The 22,354-nt window shown below is 41.2% G+C and overlaps 1 protein-coding gene across 2 annotated transcripts; it reads right to left on the bottom strand.

Moving 5' to 3' along the window:
* Positions 1-3,666: 3,666 nt before the first annotated feature.
* LOC117538381 (neuroligin-4, X-linked-like) lies at positions 3,667-21,420 on the bottom strand. 2 transcript variants are annotated; one of them, XM_034204020.1, is made up of 9 exons: positions 21,043-21,420; positions 18,800-19,736; positions 17,383-17,535; positions 14,400-14,585; positions 13,406-13,856; positions 12,503-12,716; positions 11,709-11,833; positions 8,249-8,852; positions 3,667-6,607 (listed from the first exon to the last, which is right to left on the bottom strand). In XM_034204020.1, exons 2-9 carry the CDS (start codon positions 19,281-19,283, stop codon positions 6,200-6,202), a joined length of 2,625 nt encoding a protein of 874 aa, XP_034059911.1. In that variant the 5' UTR covers positions 19,284-19,736; positions 21,043-21,420; the 3' UTR covers positions 3,667-6,199. The 2 variants fall into 2 exon arrangements, with proteins under 2 accessions (XP_034059911.1, XP_034059912.1); XM_034204021.1 differs by having other exon boundaries at positions 6,200-6,607; positions 21,110-21,420.
* Positions 21,421-22,354: the final 934 nt, after the last annotated feature.

Genomic DNA, 22,354 nt, shown 5'->3' with positions numbered 1-22,354 from the left:
GGTTAGACAGGCAAGACAGGGAGACAGCTGAAGCTGACATATACACATGGTAGGGAAAAAAGAGGTGAGAGAGACATGGTCAACAGATAAAAAGCAAATGAGACAGACAAGCAATAAACAGACTAAAGCATCCCATGCTTAATCAATTAGTGAAGGAAAACACTGCAGGGCTCTCGGTTGCTTTAAAGACAGTTAGCCGTGTAACATCCTCACAACAACACACCCACACTCTGAAACCCAGACACGTGCAACTACAGGCATGTACGCACACACCACAAAGGAACCTTGTATCACTTCTTTTCACGGATTTTTAGATGAGGAGAGGTTGAAGAAAACCGGGATGAAAAGAGCAAGGAGGGAAGTAAATGACTTGGGCATAAAGAGGGGGGGGGGCAGCAATGTGAGGAATGGGGATGGGGAGAGAAAAAAAGGAGAGAAGAGGAGAAACAGATATAAGGAGCATAAAGGGTGACATAGAATAATGTGAAAGGATGCAGAGAGAGAGAAAGTGAGGAGGAGGCAGAGGAAGAGGAGGAGGGCACATTAGATGCAAGAAGAAGAGCTCAAAAATAAGAGTAGTGAAGTGCAGTGGAGAGAGGAGTGGAAAGAGAGGCGCAGGCAGATGAGAAAAGAGGAGAAGAAAGAATGGAGACGCTGTGACCTCACATGCTCGGCTGCAATGACGCTTTGAAGATCATCTCAAGGTTGTTAGATAAGAGGGAAGGAACCATCCAGGCAGAGGAGGAGGAATGGGGGGGGGTGACAAAGGAATATAGGGAAAGATTGTGATAGTGGGAAGACCAACAGGAGGTGAGGGAGGGGTAAAAGAGAAAGACAGATATATAAAGCAAAAAACAAAGAAGAGAGGATGAGAGGGAGGCGAAAGAGCTGGAAGAGATGAGAGGAGGATAGTGTAATAGCGAGTGTGATGAAAGTGGCATACAAACATATTTAGTGACTCAAGTATGAGGCGTGTGTGTGTGTGTGTGTGTGTGTGTGTTGTGTGTGTGTATGTGTGTGTGTGTGGTGTGTGTGTGTAGTGTGTGTGTGTGTGTGTGTGTGTGTGTGTGTGTGTGTGTGTGTGTGTGTGTGTGTGTGTGTGTGTGTGTGTGTGTGTGTGTGTGTGTGTGTGTGTGTGTGTGTGTGGGTGTGTGTGTGTGTGTGTGTGTGTGTGTGTTGTGTGTGTGTGTGTGTGTGTGTGTGTGTGTGTGTGTGTGTGTGTGTGTGTGTGTGTGTGTGCATCTTGGCAGGAGTGATTAAGTGCAATGAGCCTGTCAGCCAGTAAACAACCAGGCAGGCTGTGTTCCATACCTTAATGAGTTCCCCTTATCTGTTACTCTCCTCTCCTGCTTCAATGCATCCTTTACATTTACTCTTCTGTACATTAGCTCATTTACGGCCTCCCTCTCCACGTCCTATTATCATTCATCAGGCATCATCCACTTCTACTCCTCTTTCAATATACCAGCTCAAATGCTCCTTCTTTTTTTTCCCGCACTATTTCCCACCCGCCCCCACTACTTCCCTTGATTCTCCTAGAAATAATAAAGCAGAAGGAGTGGACATTGTCATGGTCTTTCAGAATGTGGGATGCAACACAAGTAAAGTGTCTTTTATGTCTATCGGACACCATTTAATCATATTCTGTACTGGAATAACACTGTACAATAATTTATTTTTTTAGCAGAGCCAGCAGCTTGGCTCTATGAGTGGCAATAAAAAGAAATGAAGACAAAGATTCATGGCCCCAAAAGGATGAAATGTAATAACTTTGGTGACCTGCAGACTTTTCATTTGGTCCCATAATTATTTATAATTTCATTTTGTTCCAATACTTTGTCTTATAACCAAAGCCCTTGACAGCGAGGTATCTACTGATTAATGAGTTTATGCTAAAAAGCTAAACCAAGATGGTGAGCACAATAAACATTAAAACTGTAAAACATTAGCAGTTTAGCATTGTCATGATAACAATTGTGAGCATTTAACTCAAAGCATTACTGTGCTTAAATGCAGCATCTCAGGGCCCCTGACCTGGCTGTAGACTCTCCGTCTTATTTAAACCATTTCTATGTTCAGTCGTTATTAAACCAAGTGGCTAAACATCCCATTAGATTAGAGGGTGTCGTGAGTGACTCATTGCTCTGTTTCTGCTTCGAGCAAATGTCCCTTCCATTGGACATGTAAGCTACAGGACAAGACAGGCAATTTGTCAGAATAAACATCGTCACAAAAACTGGATTTAGACTCACTGAGCATGTTTACAGCATATCACACGTGATGCGTGAGCTCTGTGATGAAGATTAACTTTGGAACATTGTGAAAACAGCATTGAAGTATTAGATTAGCTGAGACTCAATTATTAAATTATTGCTTGAGATTTAGCAGTTATAAAATACTGCCAATTATTACTTTTAAATAGTCTCCAGATGCTTCACATTAATCTTTTAAATATTAGTCAGGTATCTGTGAAAATGTTCCAATCCCCACCATATCCTGCAACACACATTACTTCTTGGCTGCACTTGGCAGATAAACTTCCCCACCTCTTAAACATATCCTGTTGAAATAACCTCAATCATGTTGGTGCCGTTCAAGAGAAATCCAAGACAGAAATATGAGATGTTCCATTAAACTGTGGAAGAATGTGTTACTGTGTCCAATGGTCTTTTAATTTAGTAAAAAGTAGTCCATCATATAGGCTGTTGTTCGTCAAATGTCAAATTGAAATGTCAATGTCAATGTTAGCGTGAGTTTTCGGTTCTGAAAAACGTACACTGGCTTCTCAGCCCCCTTTCGGCACATGTTGACATCTAACAAAAAAACATCTGATCATGACTTGAACTCATGCCTTCTAATGTGTTGCAGGCCGTAAATCAAATTAACTGCAGTCAAAGCTAGTTAATGGGATTAGAGCGAGGACACACTGTAGGAGACATCAATCTGGTCTGGAAGTCAGCCATGAATTTGGTTCTTTCACATCTCACAGGGTCTCCTTCGCCAGCTGGCAGGGGCTGTTGATTTACAATAATATCGCCTCATTTTGCTGCAGTAAGGATTTCCGAAAATGTACAACATATGCACTAAGGAGAAAGCGTACGATAATCCATATAGCATTTTGGGAACATTGCTTTTAAATCCTAGAGACTCAGATTTAACAATAGATGAACAGCAATAGAAACTGGAGGAATTACATTTTAGGGAATACCTATCAATACTACGCAGGTAATGTATGGACGTTAAATATAATAGGCAGCGAGCTGCTAATTAGCCTAGCCTAGCATAAAGACTGAAAAGCTAGCTTGGCTCTGTTCAAATATTTTTAAAAAGTCTGCCTACACACACCTCTATACTTTCCTAAACAGTTTATATCAAAATACACAAAATTAGGTCTAAAAATTACAAATTCTGGTTGGAATATAAATCCTTAAATATGTTTTTCCTTTAAAAAAAACATGATATTCTTTAGGAATCAATATAAATCTACCACTGTAACTTTTCAATTATCAAAACCAAATGAACTATTTAAATTCAAATTCTGTGGTAAGTACTAATTCCTAATAAAACAAGAGGGTGCATTAGCAAAGCCCCCACCCCCTTTATATGTATTTAAAAACTACCATTATATTCTGAATTAAGACATACAAGACATTTCAAATGCTCATAAACTGTAAAATACTGATATTTTTATTTTTCAAAAATGCAGCAGAAATGTTTATGCTTGACACAATCCAGCCATCCGCTGAGTCAATAAACCCATATGAAAAAAATATTCAGTCAATCAAACATCCTTTAAATGTTATTTTATATCATTTTGTAAAAGTTCTTTGCTTGTCATCCACAGATTTTTCAGCTTTCATTTTTCATGTGTTCTGTTGATAAATAACTAATATCTCTCATGAAGAAGTTACTTAGGATGAGAGGAGGTTAAATAGGCCTCACTGTGACAAAGCTGCATGTAGTCGCACAGATGAGGCTGGGAGGGGGGGGTGCAGGGTGGATGGGGGTAAGGTAAGTAAGGAAAGGAGCAGGAAAAGAGGATTAAGCAGGAAAGTTACATTATCAAGGTAAGGGACTTTAAGTTAACTTACTGGTGGGGAATCAAGGTGTGGGATTTGCCATTGTTCATTTTTTTTATGGAACCCATGACAGTTCCCTATCTTTGCCAAATACTCTCCATTATGAATTGGTTGAAATTGATTTTGTGAATGCTGCTAATCTTATTCTGATGACATATAGCAGTAACCAGCAGTACCCTCAAAAATTAACTGTGAAGTCAGCAGGAAAAAGCTCTCTCCAAAATAAAATCCATCATTATTTCCTCAAGATGTTGGGGGGATTTAAAAGATGAATTCCCTTCTTTTAATTCATGTGTTGGTGGCCATTTCAACACATTTGGAACCATTAAGAAGCTGTTTACGCTTACACTTACAAACTGGTATGTTCAGAGGCATGTTTGCCTTTAATGTCAAGTCAAATTATCGCAAAAAGCTGCGCTCATCATCCAGAGGCTCAACCTAATTAATCAAATCAAATCTCCGAACAATTGACAACATGCTGGCAGCTAGTAAACCAAACTCCAGGCTTTAAAATGTCGGAGACCGATCCATGTTTTTGTACAGAATTTGTGTGACTGTGGAGTGATTTTGAATTTCAACAATTCCTATTTAAACAAGGTTTCAGTCAGCATTAGGTCGTTTAAGCAGGGACTCTTAGAAATACATGGTGTAAAAGGGTAGGAACAATAAGTAAAAGCATTATTTTTTTTTCGGGAGGCGAGATGTGACTTGGCCCCAGTGAATCTCCACCACATTTAACTAAAGTAAAATAAAAAAAAATTGGATTTCTAAGGAATTAAGAGGTTAATAAGGAATAAGGGGAGAAGGGGAAAGGGAAGGTATTAGGTTCAAAGGGTCATGGTTTTTGGCTGGTGCTCAATCGTCAAACCAATATTGCATTATCTACACAGTACTAGCTCAATATCTGATGGTCAAACAAATAGACAGGATGATGTGAAGATGTCCTATACTTCAACGACTAAACGAGTATCAAGATGTTTACACAGTTTAAGAATTATTGAAATGACTGTGCATAGCCTTTAATAAAGGTACTGTGTATATATTACAGTGAGTGAGATAGAGAGACACCAGCCTTGCTTCAGGACACCTATACAATAATATAGTAATATCTGAAATGAAAGCAATAATGTGGTTAAATAAGTCATGTTTTAATGCAAGAGCAGGTAAATGCTATAAATCATAGTATATCGTCTGTATCTTTCCATTCTATTTACAAGAGTTTAACACATAGCTGGTTAGAGTGATTCTTCAGTAAGTCTGACAAAACTTCAGAGGCCCTTTCATCTTCTGAAGCTAATTTATGTCTCTTGGCACATTTCCATTTCTGTGTTTTCTATATCACTCTATCTCACTTCTTTCTCGCTCTCACAGCTGTTAAATCCCTCTCAATAAAATCTTAATCTCTTTCCCACCATCTGACAAACTTTTCCTTCAGCTAATGTTGTTTTTTTAATCCCCTCTTCCTGTCTGTCTGTCTTTACATCCATCTCTTGCTGAAATTTGTTATTTTCTCCTCAGCTTAGGTTGATCCTTGGCAGATAGGGCCTTTGATCTTTTAATGGAAAAAAATGCTACATTCACATTTCACAGGTTGTTCAAGTTGACATCAGCAGTCTGTGTGTGTGGTACTTCTTAGCTCCGTTCCGCATCTGCATATGCTCTGCTCAGTCCCAGCACTGCTTCACTGCGCAGCACAGGTACAGTAGGAGATGTAAACTGATCCATAACTGACCCTTTTGCCACAGCGCTCCTCCTCATCCTCCTCAGGTGTAGAAAAAGCAGAAGATGTAATATCCAAAGCAGGTTTTGAGACATTTGATGGATGTCTTGTCTTGGCGCGTCTCGTTCAAGGTTATGAGCAAATGATGCATAGAACTGCATCTCCCGGGATCCAGTGTCTTGAGTTTCCCGACATGCAACACACAGCTGTCTGTCTTTTCATCCTGTTACTGAAAATGTCTTTCTGTCACTCCACCTGTAACAATCCTGCAGGGTAATTAGTAGAGGTATTTAAGTCTTTTGTTTTACGTGTCTGTGTTTTAATGGGTATGTGTTTGTGTGTGTGTTTGTATGTGTGTTGTAATTATGTCCCTGTGTGTGCAAGTATCTTGCTGCGGCGGTTATACACGTGTGGTGGAGTGTGTATGCGTTGAGATGTGTGTGTGTGGCAAGTGTGTATTACTGTATGGGCTATGATGCGTGTATCCTTGGTGCGGATGCCCCATTCTCATCCCCACCACTGATCCAGGCGTCATGGGGGTCATCGGTGTCGCCGGGGTAACAGGGTGTGACCCAGGAGTCACGGGCAGTGAACCTGGGGTCAGAGAGGTCATGAGGGGGACATCGTCGGGCGAGCGGCGCAAGGTGAGGGTGTAATCTGGAGGGCAGGTGAGGCGCACAGTGTCCAGGGTGCTGTAGATGTCCTGGGTATCCATGCCGTCCAGAGCGTCCAGCGTGTCCAGAGTGTGATGGTGGTGAAGGTTGTTCCTCTCGTCTGCTGACGCAGCATCACACTCCAGCTGCTTCACCTAAAAAGGTGGGGCGAATATTTATATTAGACAACAGGAGTACAAGCAGTGGAGACACAAAGATACATAAAGTGAGAGAAACTAGTTTTGAAAAATGGCAATTCCAGTTTCCTAAAGCCCAGGGTGAATTAGTTACTGCATAATCTTCGATAAAACATTTTATGACTTATTTACTATTCATTATTTTTTTATGGCTAGGTGATAAGGCCAAAATCATAATAACAATATTTGTATTTCTTTTTATTTGTATTCCTTTTATGTATCATGATAATGCAAATGTATCCTACAAAAAAACATATTTAATAATACCTTATCATGCAGCCTAAATATAAATGACAAAAATGTAAGTTAAGTTTGTGTATGAAAATCATGTAAAAGTATAAAGGGTGAAAATGGCCTCGACTCTGCATCTATGTGTTAGTGTAATTGACTTAGACACCTCTCAATCAAACAAACACATCTCAAAATAAATCATCACGCTCTGTAAGCTTACATGTCTTAAAATCACCACTATGACACATTCAGATTTATGAAAATATCTATTAAGAGTCCACATTCTTGAAGTTTGAAGGATTACTCCAGTCAAATTAGTTTCAGATCAAGCATCTGGCAGTCAAACTAATTAAACCGTACCAATGCTATTTGTCATCATCATCCAAAGCACTACTGACTTTATTTCAAGGTGATGTCTAGCCTCTGCAAGGCCAACATGTTGTTTCTAAAATGAATTTACTCAAGCATGCAGTGCATAATAATATTCGAATAGAAAAAAGACAAGTCTTCATTTTTCCTTGTCACGTCAGATCTAATGTGCACGAAAGCCACACAAAGATATTTAAAATAATAAAACAGAATTCCAAAAGCAGCTGCAATGCAGAGCTACATCACTGTGGTTCAAAAGCCAGTTCCCAGTATTTGCGCACTTTAGAGGGGATCTGACATTTAGCATTCACTGTGGCAGATTCCAAAGCCACTAACTGAGCTCAAAAGAGGCCAAATAGTTGGAGGATGAATTGGAGGCAATTGGAAGCAATTCAGGCAATTGGACACAGCCCACACACATACACAAGCATCAAAACACACTCACAGATACACACACAAACACACACTAATGTCTGCCGATGACAGGCTGTGTTTTGTAGAAGTGCTCTGCTGGCAGCAAAGGGGTCCATTCAGTTCCAAACACAAATCCTCTACTGGCTTAAAGGTATAATAATATCCATGATTATTAACAATAGGCGTTATATATTTAAATAAAAGCTGCAACAACTAGTGGGATAATCAATCAGTAGATAGAGAAATAATCGCAAGATATTTTAATAATCGACTTATCATTAAAGTAATTTTCATGGCAATGCTGTTTTCAGCCTCTCAAAATTGGAAAAATCACATGAGACTAATTATCTTTGGGGATTAGTCCGACAAATCAAGATATTCAAATACATCACCTTTGAGAAAATGGGATAGATATTTTTATTTAGGATTTTCTGAAATGTTATAGACCAAACAGTGAATCCTTTATTCAACAAAATAATCGATAATGATTCATTAAAGATTAATCGATAATGAAAATAATTGTTAGTTGCAGTCCTACTTTTAATTACGTAAAGCGTAATTAAAAGAGAAAAACACATGGCTCACCTGTAGTGACATCAGACCCTCCCCCTGCAGGTGGGCGGCGACGTCTGCAGGCGTGATATCTCGTCTCGGGGGAGGAAGTGGACGACGATGTTCCAGACGCCTCTTGTCCTTCTTGTACAGCAGAGCGGCGAATGCCAGGATGTTGAGGAACAACAGTGACGCTCCCACCGCAATCGTCACAGAGAGTTCAGTTGAGTAGTCCTCATTCGGGACACGGACCCCTTCTTCCGGTCCACCTTGGCCTAAAGCAGCCTCTGGTGGCGGTGGAGTTCCTGCCTGTGAACCTGGATGACGTGTACTGCCCGGCGGCCAAGCTTTGGCAAGACGCTTAGTGTAAGAATAAGGAGTGTCATCCTGTGGAGAGGGACTGTGCGTGAAGGAGGAAACCGATTGGAGGAGTTCATTGACATGATGTAGGTGAGGGACCAGCTGGAGCCAAAAGGAGATTTTGGTGGCACGGTAGTGGTCTCTGACACGGGGCTTCAGGCCAATGTGGAGGTACAGCTGCTCTTTAGGGGTGTACTTAGACCAGGCCACTTCTTCAAAGCGGTTGGGTTTAGTGTGGATGAACTTGGTGTCTTGAGGAACCGGCTGGTTTGGGTCACTGGAAAGGTATGAAGCATAATTAGTTATTTAATCACATTGAGATGGGTTGGTGGTCAGGTGAGGGTCTTGCATATAAATAGAAGGTTAAAAGAAGGTCTAACTTGTGTTAGTCAAGACACTGCTTTTAATCTCCTCTGAAATATACAAATTGCTGTAACCAAACACACATATAAAAGAATGAGTAGCACAGCAATAGCAAAATAAAACCCAATTTAAAAATCAAATCACCCAAATCTTAGACCAACCTAACAGTAATAACAGTACAATTTTAAAAGTATAAATCAACCATAATGAAATGCAACCAACAGAGGTTTTTCCCACACATTTATATCCAAGGGTCATTTTTTTAAATAAAGGCTTTTAGTGCAATATTCAACATTCCAATATGTAATGCCTTTCAGTTTTTCAAATGTCAGAGACTCCTAACAGAGCTGCTGAAGACTTTTTCTCAGCTGGCTAGCATCGTCTGGGGGAGTGTGAGTTTCTCCCATGCTGCCCAATGGTTTCCTTAGCACTGGCACACGTTTCTAAATCAATATCAACGTTACACAAGACAAACCAGTGGCAATGAATACTTGCCCAACGGAAAACAAGTTGTGTTTGCCTGTATACATAGCTCAAAGGTGACTCTGTTGCAGATCATTGATTTGTGTCCACTCTACATGCTTCGTGCAAAACATTTCAGTAAATGCACAGATCAAACTCTGCGGTTGGAACTGTATGGATATTTGCCTCTCTGAAAACTGGCAGATATCGTTATTAAAGATGAATGTGTCTGTTGCATAGTGAATACATCTTGAAAAATCTCTCTGATACATGCATGCTGACAGGCATTCATTTGACAATTTACCGACTTATTTGTGTCAGCAGCGAAAATGAGATAAATGAAAAAGCAGCACAATTTCACAGAGTTGCCAGTTATAAGCTATGTGCTTTCTTGTCAATCAGCACCTTATGAACAGCACAAAAAGACAGGTAGCGTAAAGACCTACCGGCACACTCGCACACCGCCTGAGGATTTAAACGCCTACACAGAAGCTTCGAAAATATACATGAGGGAGCATCACACCCTGCGTTAAATTGATCTGTCGCAGAGTTCCATCACCATCCGAGGCACTCTCAGCCGAGTGAAATCGTTCTTCAGAGAGATTTTCCCGTAGATAATTGCAGTGTGCATGGAAATCTTATCAACCCTTCTTGGTGATTTTTCTCGGCAGTTCTCTGGGGTGGTAATGACAACACTGAACATGGGCTAGAAAATGCTAACTTGATGCAATGCGATTGCCTGAATGCACCTGCGTTAATGACCAGACTCACAATATGTACAGGCACTGTCCTAATGTTGTGTGTTGTGAGATAGCAAGGCTCTATGGTGATTTAGATCAAGGTCTAGACTGCAGATGTCTCTGTAAATCTGAAGAGGTCTCAGCGGAGTGAGCCTCGATTGGATTAATTACTGGTAATTACTCACTTCCAGCTCTGCAGAAAGAGGGTCCATCCTCAACAATTACCTTTATCTTGTATATCATGTCAGAGTGGAGAGATAAAAGGTTCTCTTATCAGTGTGGACTGTCAGGATTTTAAGACTTTAAACGTGGATACGTTCTACAACTGTGGTATTCGTTGCTACTGGCAGATCATTCACTTTCAATGTAATCAATTGGATCTCTAGAAGCTTTTTTAGCCACTGGCAGATCATTTTAAATTTGTATTTAACATATTGAATATACTATCCGTATCTGCCGTAAATGACTGAATTAGGGAAGATTAAAGAAGAGAAGAAAAGAAAAGAGAAGAGAAGAGAGACGGACGAGATGAGAGGAAAGGCCAATCTCTCGTTCTTCTTTCAGGACATTACCTTGGCTTTCTTCAAGGACCTTTTCGATATAGCAAAGGCTTTTAACTTTCTTCACCAACGCCCAAAGAAGAAAAGTCCTGTCAAAAATGTGACTTGACAAAGAACCTTTGTGCACGCTCTGCCAAAATTAGTCTGCAGCGGTGCTTTAATGATTGTATCTTTAAGTACTGTCGTCTCGCCAGACATCACAGACCTTTTGAAGGAAAATGCATTATAATAACATATCCTTTGCCTGTGAGCTCATTATTTGTGTTGCTCTGAGACGCAGGTGTTCTTCTCATTAAATCTCAGCATCACTCCAAATGAAAACTTTGTTTCTATACTGTTAAATTGTTACTTATCTTGATGGAAAAGTTTGACAGAGAAAGGGATTCAGGCTATTCTGTCTTCTGCACTCAATTCCTACAATGCACTTTCCTATTCAATATGAACATCATTTGTAGGAAATACATTTGCTTAATGATAATCAAAGTTGTTATTTTCTCCTTGTTGTGTGAACCCTGCCAGATAGCTCCACTCCATGTACAAGCTAACTATCAATCAGTCCAAATTAAACATGGATGAAACCTATTCAAGAGGCTGTTTGTCTTGATGACACTGCAGAGCTGAGATTTGGCTGTCTTATTTTGAGCTTGGAAGATATTTGTTCCTGTAAAAATGACTGGGCTTTCCACAGTTACAGCATCGACACTCTGTGTTGCCAAAACCTTGTCTCTTCAGAGCGTCCAAGATGAAAGCATGATTTCCTATTGACAGCTGGGCATACTCTCTTGCTTTTAAAAATGTGATTACATTTAAGATGGGCTTTAATGTCTTATCATGATATTCTTTCTTCTTGTGATAAAATATGCTATGCAATGAAATACCTTTGTCTGGTCCTATTTTCTTGATGGTCTTTATATAGTTTAGTTTGACAAAAGGAAATAAAAACTCGTCTCAGTGGGATTTTTCAACTGAAATCAATATCTCACATCAGAGAACATTTTAATAGCTCACCCAGTCTTGGCAAAGTTGGTCCAGTAAGTCATGACAACAGCGCTCAGCATCACGTCGTTCTTGGAGAAGTTACAGTTGAACAGATCAGTGGGTCCCACCATGGGCACACCGAACACATAGGGCACCTGCACAGACAAACAGAAACCATTTATTATAGGGCACTGTAGGCGTACAGATCACATTCATTCTCTTGAAAGTAAAAATGTTTCTATCACGACAGACTTTAACGTCATCCAAATGAAGACAAAATATTTGTAAATGCAGAGAACCTAAAATCACTAAATCATTTTGATAAATACCCCACCATAATCTGGACTCAAATCTAGCCCCACAAACAGCAAATACACATTCATTGTAATAGACCACACCTACAACATTGTAGATCAAAAGCACTTTGCTGCAAAGAACAGAAGAAAGGATAACTGTAATACACTGTAATTATCACAGTGGTAAATATCGGCAGCTTGTAAATTAGCCATGCAGGGAAATAAATCCCAAAAATATCTCATATATTTTATGCTCCAGACGAGCGTTTGATTCTTTTTATGAAGTACTTTGAACAAATCAATATGAAGCAGCACTTCACAGGGAATTTTAACAAGAGCTCCTTATTCATCACATTCATATTCTGAAAATCTTTGAGACTAATCACTTTCATCTTTGCCTCTGAAACAAAATGTCCTATCCTGACTTTTTTCCTTGATGTCTATCATCATTATTTATCTCTCGACTTACAAACACTACAACAGCAACTGTCACTCATAAGCAATACAACACTGTGACAATCAGCTTACCTCGTCACCATGGGCGGAGTCAGCCCAAGGCGGCGTGGCGTCACTCTGGCAGTGGTGGTAAAAGGAGTAGAAGTATGTAGGGGATCCATACTGGGCGTGGAGGTCAGCTGTGGCGATTGCTGGCGCCACCCATTGGTGGTCCGTGAATAAAGCTACCAGCGTCTTCCGCCTGGTTTCTGCATTGTCACGGTCCGCCCAGTCCGTGTACATGAACCTTTAGTGGATACATGTCAAATTATCTATCAACCAATCTACAAACTAAAATGTATCATACATTAATTACACTTTATACTGTGCATGTACATTAACAAATACACCCTGTCCATTTATGGGCTTGTTTGAACATCTGGGAAATACACTTTCCTGCCAAGAGTTAGATGAGAAAACAGGAAACCAGCAGAAACAACTAGCCTGGCTCCATCAAGAGTTGTAAAGCTCTACCTACCAACATCATTAAAGCTAATTTATTAACAAGATATATGGCTTATGATCAATCCATGCGCAAAAATAAGTATAAAAAGGGAAAGTTAAGGATGGAAGTGCTTTGACTATTTATTGGCAGGTCTCTGCTGGTTGCCTGGCAAAGTGGCGACAAGATTCAATGTCACAGCCGAGAATTACTCCAACACATAACCCCCCGTAAAACCACAAATTGTCTATTTTACAGTTTGGTTTTTAATTAATGAGATTTAGAGCTCTTGGTATATTTTTCAGAGAGAGGGTAGCTGTTTCCAGTCTAAGGGCTAAGAAAAACTAACCATCTAATAACTGTAGGTTCATATTAAAGAACACACAGATGAGAGAGGTATCACTGTTCTCATCTAACTTTGGCCAAAGCCAACAAGCGTATTTCCCTAAATGTCAAACCACTCCTTTAAAACACTCATTGACAGACTCACTCACCTTATGCTCTCTCTCAGCGTATCCCGGCCTTCTGGGTATCCATACAAACTGTCCACAAAGTCTGACACTGCAAAGTCAAAGTCCTCAGCCGTGACACCGTCCTCTGAATCCACAATGCCCTCCACAAACTTCACGCCCTCGCCCTGGTTAACCCCCAGCATAACGTCGTAGTTCAAAAACTCTCCCTGCTCCATCAGAATCTGGGGATCATCAGGTATGACATCACCATCAATCACCGGGGCAAAAGCCGTGTGATATTTGGCCGGCGTTACGCTCTGCTCCACAAGTTCTCGGTAACTCCGGCCCTGGAGGCAGGCAACCAACTGGGTGCTGTCGTCGATGCCGCAGCCCACCCTCTCGCCGAGCTGCCGGGCATACTTGCTGGGCTGGTAGTTGACAGCCCAACTGGCTAAAGCACTGCCGCTCTGGATGATGGCTCTGTGGAACAGATCTGAGATACACATGAACACAAATACATCAATACAAATAAGGGTGTGGAAAGAATATAAACACAGGCACACACATGTATACATTTATGCTACATTCACACACATGGATGAAAGCATCCACATGATTGCACAACACATTTGCATACATGATCAGATGCAGAACTAGCATTTCCAAAGCAAAAACACACTGACATGCATTATTCAAAAGTATGACCGGTCATGTTTAGAGCATCAGGTTCCTTTAACAGTTTGAAAGAATACAGCTCTTAGCAATATGAGTCAGAGGCAAGCTGTTTTATTCAGAGAACTCAAAGGCTTATTCAGGCATTTATACCAGTAAATGAAAGCTGCATCGGTCCACTGGAGACCATGAAAGGTGTCATAAGCATGAGTGTCTTAGCTTTCACAGCCCACACATACCTGCCAACCATTATAGCTGCACAACTGCCTATCTGACTATATTCTTTGTGCATTTCTAACCTTTCCACTGTTCTGCATATATTACACAGAATAAAGGTTAAGCAGGGATTCTGGCCCTTCCTTACCCTCAGAGTAGTGAGACAAGGTGAGAAGGCTGACGCAGGAGGCCCCGGCCCCCGATCCGAACACAGTGACTCTACCGGGGTCTCCTCCGAAGGCTGCAATGTTCTCCTTCACCCAGCGCAGAGCCTGGATCTGATCCAGCAAGCCGTAATTCCCTTTCGCTGCCTGGTCACCTGTACTCAGAAATCCTACAGGCAGACAGAGTGAGATGTAATTACATACTTATACTACTGACGTTTAGAGACTTGCCTGAAATCTGAGCTAAATATGGGCTGTGAGCAACTATATATAAAATAAGTCCATCAAAAAAGGTTTTTCATGCTGTTTCTTTGAAGTTTTTTAAACGCACAGAAGCACACATGGATGTGATCCCACTTCATGGCATTCCCACTGTTAAAATCAATTATGCATGAGTCTTGGTTTATCATGAAGAGAAGGGATATTAATGAAAAATGATATGCCTCCCTGAAATACCTCGAAAATTGGATTAATTCAACAAGGCACATCCATATTCATGCGAGTGAAAATCAACTTACACACAGACAGAATCTACACACACATGCAGTAACAGACACAGCAATCCCTTATTCCCATTACTGCTGACGGTGTTAGGTAAACACAAAGGATCCTAAAGGCTCACTCCACTCCAGTATATCTCATTACTGCAGAAGCTAATTTCCCTGAACCTCAGGCTGGCCATAACATAAACTGTAGGAGTATAATGAGCAAGAAAGGCAAAAAGAAATGCATTCATCACTTATGAGCAATTTGTCAGAAATGTCTCTCATGCTAATAGGACATTATGAGGAAATTATATTAATTTGACCATAATAACGCTTTCAGAAAGACCCTATATATACTATATGTGTTTATTTTCTTATTACAGTACAATTAGGGAAAACATGTCTAACTGTACATTACTTTTGCAATCTGGGCTCACCTTATGCATCCAACTTATGAAGACAATGATGAAGAAGAAGAAGAGAAAAATGAAGACACTTGTGATGAGGGATGGTGATGGTGATGGCGGTGATGATCATTTTCGAGGTGGAGACAACACAGAGGATGGAAATGAAGACAGAAAACTTGATATGGTGATTAGAGACTACTTGCATCCCCAAGGTCAGAATTAAATAGCTTTTTCACCCACCAAGCAGATGCAGATTTATGCCATCATGTAAAATCAATTTCTAATGAAAGCCGTGAATGCTTCTAAAAGACAGAAAAGGCAGCACAGTTATAAACTATATCAATTTTTTTGTCGAACCTTTTAACATAATCCAATTCTACTCACCTCCATTTTGAAAAACGATTTTTAATCGTTTAAGGACAATCTAGAAGTGGTTTGATTTCTCGTACATTATGACATTACATGATCAATAAAATATGCCAAATATGCATACACATTGAGTAAATAAATCAATAAAAGTGAATAAGTGCACTAAATGCTTAAGATAAAGAGCAGTACAATCAAGAATTCTTCCTTTACTGTTACTCTCTTATAGCAGAGCCTTTTGATTAATACATCTTAATACATATTTATTAAAAGCCTTATTCTAATACATGTTTCATGTTACTTTCTTTTAATATATATTCCATATGAGTTCAATCATTTTAAATATTGCTGAATAGCTAAATCAAAATATACTCAATGCACACAGTTTATTAACCTGCTGGCACATTTTTAATTAAACTTTTCATATGAATTATTAAAGAGTGTGCAACTCCTAATGAGAGTGGGGGCATAATTTAACCCAGCCGATCGCATGATATGACTTTTATCAAAATGAAGCAATGCTTTGCTCACACAAACGACTCTATACTCAGTGTATTACAGTAGAGGATGCTTTCAATGTATAATTTTAACCCTCCTGTGGCCCTTCTCAGCCTTTTACATTTTCATAATTACAGCTGCAAAAGATATTCAGCCTGTGCTGAGCCGTCTAAAATTAGAAGAACCACAGGGAATCAGATTTTCTCTATTCAGAGAGCATTGAGTCGGGCGTCATGGAGGTAAAAAGGATCAGATTTGAGTCAATGCTAGTAGTGGGGGAAAAGATGGCTTTAGGGGGTTTATTTCCACACACTGAACATGTTTCCATTTCAAAAAGGCACTGAGTGAAAACAACTCATTAATGGTCTTCACATTTCATAGCTCGCTGAAGGATTAAACAATCCAGATGGTGTATACAATGTAAATGTAAAGAGGTTATGAAATTAAAAGTGAGGAACAACGGTGTGTAGATCCTTGGTTAAAAGGAAAAGCCTTACATTGCTTACTCTAATTATGTATAGCTCATCATAAATACGTATGTCATTCAATAAAAGACACATAGCAAGATAAAAATAAAGCTTAGTTAAAATTGCCTTACTGAGAGTGTTTATATATGAAAACATTATTCACTCATATGTGATCATAAATCAGTATTTGAGATTGAGATCTATTATTGACTATTGTCATAGACTAAACCTGCAAAGCTCCATCTCCCTTTTAGCTTCTACATCTTCTAACTATGTACTTTTTTCAGATTTCCAATGCAACACAGATGTGTGCACTGCATTTACAACGATTATCCATTATACGGGCATAAGCCTAGACCCCAATGTAAAATAAATTACTATACAGTATGTGCATGATCCCGCAGTGATGTTATCAGAATACCCAGGGCACCTTGCCAGTAATTGCAGGGCGAGCGGGGTGTTGAGGCACAAATACAGACATTTTTAAATGTGCATTGACTAACTATGGATTGCTTCCTGATTGCATGTACCCAAAAGGCATCCAAGGCATACTATCAGTATTCATTGGTTGTCAACTGTCTGTTACAGAATAACTCAATAGAATGAAAAATTACCTGAATATAGAATCCAGAGGCATGCCTTAACAGGTACTAAAAGCATATACAGTCATATTACCATAAACCGCTGGGGTGTTCAAACACAGATAGAGATTATATATTAGATATAGAAGATATATAATTGTACCTAGTACTCCTAGGCGATAGTTGAGGGTTATGACAATGACGTTCCCGTAGCTTGCCAGTACGCTGCCATCCATCATGTTGCCGGTGCCTTCTGTGTACGAGCCCCCGTGGACGTAAACCATCACCGGCCGCTGACCCCCCTCCTCATGGATATCTGAGAAAAGAGAGAAAAGGAAAGAAAGAAGATAGATGGATAGATGGATAGATAGATAGATAGATAGATAGATAGATAGATAGATAGATAGATAGATAGATAGATAGATAGATAGATAGATAGATAGATAGATGGATAGATGGATAGATGGATATGGATAGATGGATAGATAGATAGATAGATAGATAGATAGATAGATAGATAGAATAGATAGATAGATAGATAGATAGATAGATAGATAGATAGATAGATAGATAGATAGATAGATAGATAGATGGATAGATGGATAGATGGATAGATGGATAGATAGATAGATAGATAGATAGATAGATAGATAGATAGATAGATAGATAGATAGATAGATAGATAGATAGATAGATAGATAGATAGATAGATAGATAGATAGATAGATAGATAGATAGATAGATAACGTGAGTGTAGGAACAGATCAGCCCACCTTCCTTCTGCCTGCATTCTGTCCAGGTTCATTTTTTTAAATAAATATTCATATCTACTGTGTGTGTCTAACTGACCGTCCACCTGTCCATTTGTATGCATATCAGCCTTTAATCGGTTGCTGGGTTTATACATACAAAAGCAGGAACAGTCTGTGGCTCCTTTGCTTCCCTATGCTTCATATCTCCCTACGTTCATTTCTCAGCGGGTGGATATAAATTGAGGCTGCGGGAGTGTTCATGCTTTCCATCGTGTGTGTGTGTGTGTGTGTGTGTGTGTGTGTGTGTGTGTGTGTGTGTGTGTGTGTGTGTGTGTGTGTGTGTGTGTGTGTGTGCTGTGTGTGTGTGTGTGTGGGTGTGTGATGTGTGTGTGTGTGGTGTGTGTGTGTGTGTGTGTGTGTGTGTGTGTGTGTGTGTGTGTGTGTGTGTGTGTGTGTGTGTGTGTGTGTGTGTGTGTGTGTGTGTGTGTGTGTGCAGGGTCACATGCATGTGTATGAACCAATATGTATGCATGAGTGAGCCTGTGTCCTTCCCACTTTCCTCCACAAGTAAAGGCGTAAACCTCTTGGCGACTGAAGCAGGTGTCTGCATATTAAGTGTTGGTTCAACCAGAGGCGTGAATAAGGGGGGTGGAGGGGACAGGGCTTCACTTTTAAAAAGAAAACTTTATTTATTTGACGATGGCATACCTGTGCCCCGACATATTTTTACCATGTTTAATCAAATGTCACAGAGTTAATTCTAACCATGCATGGTTATTTATTCACAGTTGCCTCAAGAAAGTCAGGGCACATCTTTTAGTTACTCACCTTCCTCAGTGGGCACGTAGATATTTAGGTAGAGACAATCCTCACTCTGGTGAGTGAGGTATGTCGCTGCTATATCCAGGTTAGCCGTGAGCCAGGAAGGCATCATATCCCCCAGCATGCTCCTCTCATCCAGTGACTGCGGGCACACGGGGGCAAACTGAGTCACATTTCGTATTCCTGGCCATGGCAAAGGAGGCTCGGGTGCCTGAAAGCGTCGGTCACCAGTTGGAGGCCTTGCGTATGGCACCCCCAGGTACTGGATGACAGGCCCCAGGAGGTCGGAGGGCAGAGGGGTCAGCATGCCTCGGATGCGGCCCTGCACCGTAGAGATGACAGGCACAGTCTGCTGCGCCCATGAAGAAGCCGAAAAGAGGCTAATGCTGAGGCAGAGGGAAAGGAGGAGGGATACAAATCCAAACGGGGATAAAAAGGACAGAAGAGGAGACGGGGGAGAAGGAGTCCTCCTGGTCCTCTGCTCGGACATGATGATGTGTTTAGGGATACCGGATGGGAAGGGAGCCGGAACAACCACCGAGACGGAGAAGACCAAGGCTGTGTTGACCCTTCAGAGGTATCCACCACTCACACACAGCTGCTGCTCAGCTTGGCCCATAGCACACACAACAAGCAATCCAGGCTCTTGCAAACAACCTTTTCCTTTTGTGTGTGTGTTTTTGGTCCTGTTTGTGAGTCAGTGATTCTTTGCCTCTGAGTGTGCGGTGACTCAGTCAGCGAGTCCCTTGAATATTTGTGTGTGTGTATGTATGTGTGGAAGTGTTTAAGCGAGTGTGTATGCCTTGGACTGGCGATTTGAGCATGTGTGCGCTTGTGTGTGTATGTGCGTGCGTGTGAGTCTCTCGTTATGTAAACAGTAGCATCACTGTTCTTCTGTCACCCTCTCCTTCCGGTCACCCCCATAACAAGCCCAAACTGCCTCCTGGAGAAGAGACAGAGAGGCAGACAAATGGAAAGAGAAGGAGAGAACGATTTAATTAGTCTTCATTAGAATAATCACAGTGTCAACTAGTTAAATGTCACACACACACACAGCAAACTTACACATCAAATAAAAAAATAAAAAGGCTGTGCTACCTCGCTGCTATTCACGTTAAAAATAGACATGAGAGCGATAGATAGGGCAAACGAGATGTTGTCCGCTCAGCTTAACTCGGTGTCAGACTGTCAGGGCTGCTGTGTCGCACAGGGCATATGTGTACTTGTGAGTGCATGTGTGCGTGTATCCGGTATGAGCTGCAGACATATGTCACATCCTCACTACACAATGTTTCACAGATCACAGGACTGGGTTCGTGGTGGGGGATGGAGAGTCACGTCATATGCTTAATTAAACCCTGAATACACCAAAGGGCTCCTGACCTGCATGTAGCATAAGGTAGAAAGCCTGTGAGACTCTATCTCTCTCCCTCTCACACACACCACTCACACACACACACAAGCATGCACACACACTTTGCTCTCCATCACCCACATATGCAAGCACATACCCCTACTTTATGTCCCTTGAAAATACACACACAGGCTTTCCTGTTTTCCAAAGATGCTCACGCACACTTTCTCAATCTCTACATGCTCACACTATCTTTCTTTGGGTTTTTTCAAACACACACACACACACAGATTGAACCACAACACACAGGACACACACACACAGCTGCTCCCCAGCCCACACTGCTATCTCTCTGTTGGCCTTAGGGCAGAATATTAACATACACACGCGCGCGCACATAGAGCAACATCAATTTCCGTGTAATCACACACACACGTCCGTACTAAGCATCAAAGATATTACAGTGTCAAAGTGATCAGTGCTATCGCTCCTCCCATGTTAGATTGTATTGGTGTCGGCTGTCCAAGGTGCTAGTTAACATTCCAGTGGTGATCACACACACGCTGATGAATAACGCTCCATTTATCAAGGCAAACGCGCCTGCCACCCTCCCCTTGTATGCTTTTACAAGAGGAAAAACAGATAAAAGCCGCGCTGCATTCTAATTCTAATTATCAATAAAGGAAGGAAAGAGGCAGGGAATACATAAGCGAAAGGTGTCGAAAATAAAATGCCTGCTTGTATCGTAGCATGTCCTGAATAAATGTATATCGGCGCTGAAGCTTACTACGGCAAAACACACACATACGCACACACACTCAAATGCAAAACCTCAACCTGCATCCGCGCTGCAGTAAAAAAAAAATCAAATGACAAAATGCAGGATGTAACGTACCCAGCCAGGATGAGAGTTGTGAAATTCCACGGACCATGTTTTTGTCCTCATCCACCGCAATATTCACCTCGTGTTTTTCGCTGCTGCAGCTTATCCGACGTGCCCGGGATGGGATATTGGGAGATATCCCTCTGCTGCTGCTGCCGCTATTGCTGCTGCTGGTGGCGATGATACGTCTCCTGGGTGGGAATAACCCAAAAAAAGAAAACAAGCGAAAAAACTCAAGCCTTCAGTCCGGGAAAGGGTGGAATTTAAAATAAAATACGTTTTGGGTCTAGTATTAATGTAAGTGTTACTCCAAGGATTGCAAGGCCCAGGACGTTCAAATGATCAATCTCCCTCTCTTCCTTTCTTTCTCCTCCCTCCCCCATCTCTCTCTCTCTCTCTCTCTCTCTCTCTCTCTCTCCTCTCTCTCTCCTCATCTCTCTCTCTCTCTCCTCTCTCCATCCTCTCCTCTCTCTCTCCTCTCTCTCTCTCCTTCTCTCTCTCTCTCTCTCTCTCTCTCTCTCTGCCTCTCTCTAGATGCGATTGGACAGTGTGGCAGGCAGCATGATCCAATGATACGCACCTAGCTCCATGAGGAAGCGCCGAGTGGAGAGAATAGAGAGAATAGAAGATGACCAACCTGTGAAGGGAAAGACACACACTCACAGAAGAGCACATATTTACAAAAAACACATTGGTGCATAAACACATGGCCACACATACCTGGGGAAGGTCCTATTGCACATTTGTAAAAAAAGAAAAGAAAAAAAGACAGGGGGTAAAAATGCATCAATGCATGGTCACACAAACCAGTAGCAAACATATGTTCACAGAGCAACCTGCATGCACCCAAACACCTGCACACCTCTGTGTGTGTGTGTGTGTGTGTGTGTGTGTGTGTGTGTGTGTGTGTGTGTGTGTGTGTGTGTGTGTGTGTGTGTGTGTGTGTGTGTGTGTGTGTGTGTGTGTGTGTGTGTGTGTGTGTGTGTGTGTGTGTGTGTGTGTCTGTGTGTGTGTGTGTGTGTGTGTGTGTGTGTGTGTGTTTAAGGTAATGCAGTGGGTCCGCAGTCGCTGCTAACTGTGTTTGGGAACACTCCTCACGTCAGCACAGCCTGCCGCAGAAGCATTCAGAACTTTCTATTCCTCTCCTCAACAATCCTCCATCCACCCATCCATCTCTTTGTCTGCTTGTCTACCTCTCCGTCTGGCCGTGCACTTCTCTGCTTATTCCTGTGTGATGCCCTCTACTCATGTCTCCTGTGTCTTTCCTCACTCTCTCCTTTCCACTCTTTTAAAGCAGGTTGTCTCACTATGTTCTTTTAATGAG

Source organism: Gymnodraco acuticeps, unplaced genomic scaffold (genome assembly GCF_902827175.1).
Source record: "Gymnodraco acuticeps unplaced genomic scaffold, fGymAcu1.1, whole genome shotgun sequence".
Classification (NCBI taxonomy): Eukaryota; Metazoa; Chordata; class Actinopteri; order Perciformes; family Bathydraconidae; genus Gymnodraco; species Gymnodraco acuticeps.
This window is presented reverse-complemented; position numbering and strand designations above follow the sequence as displayed.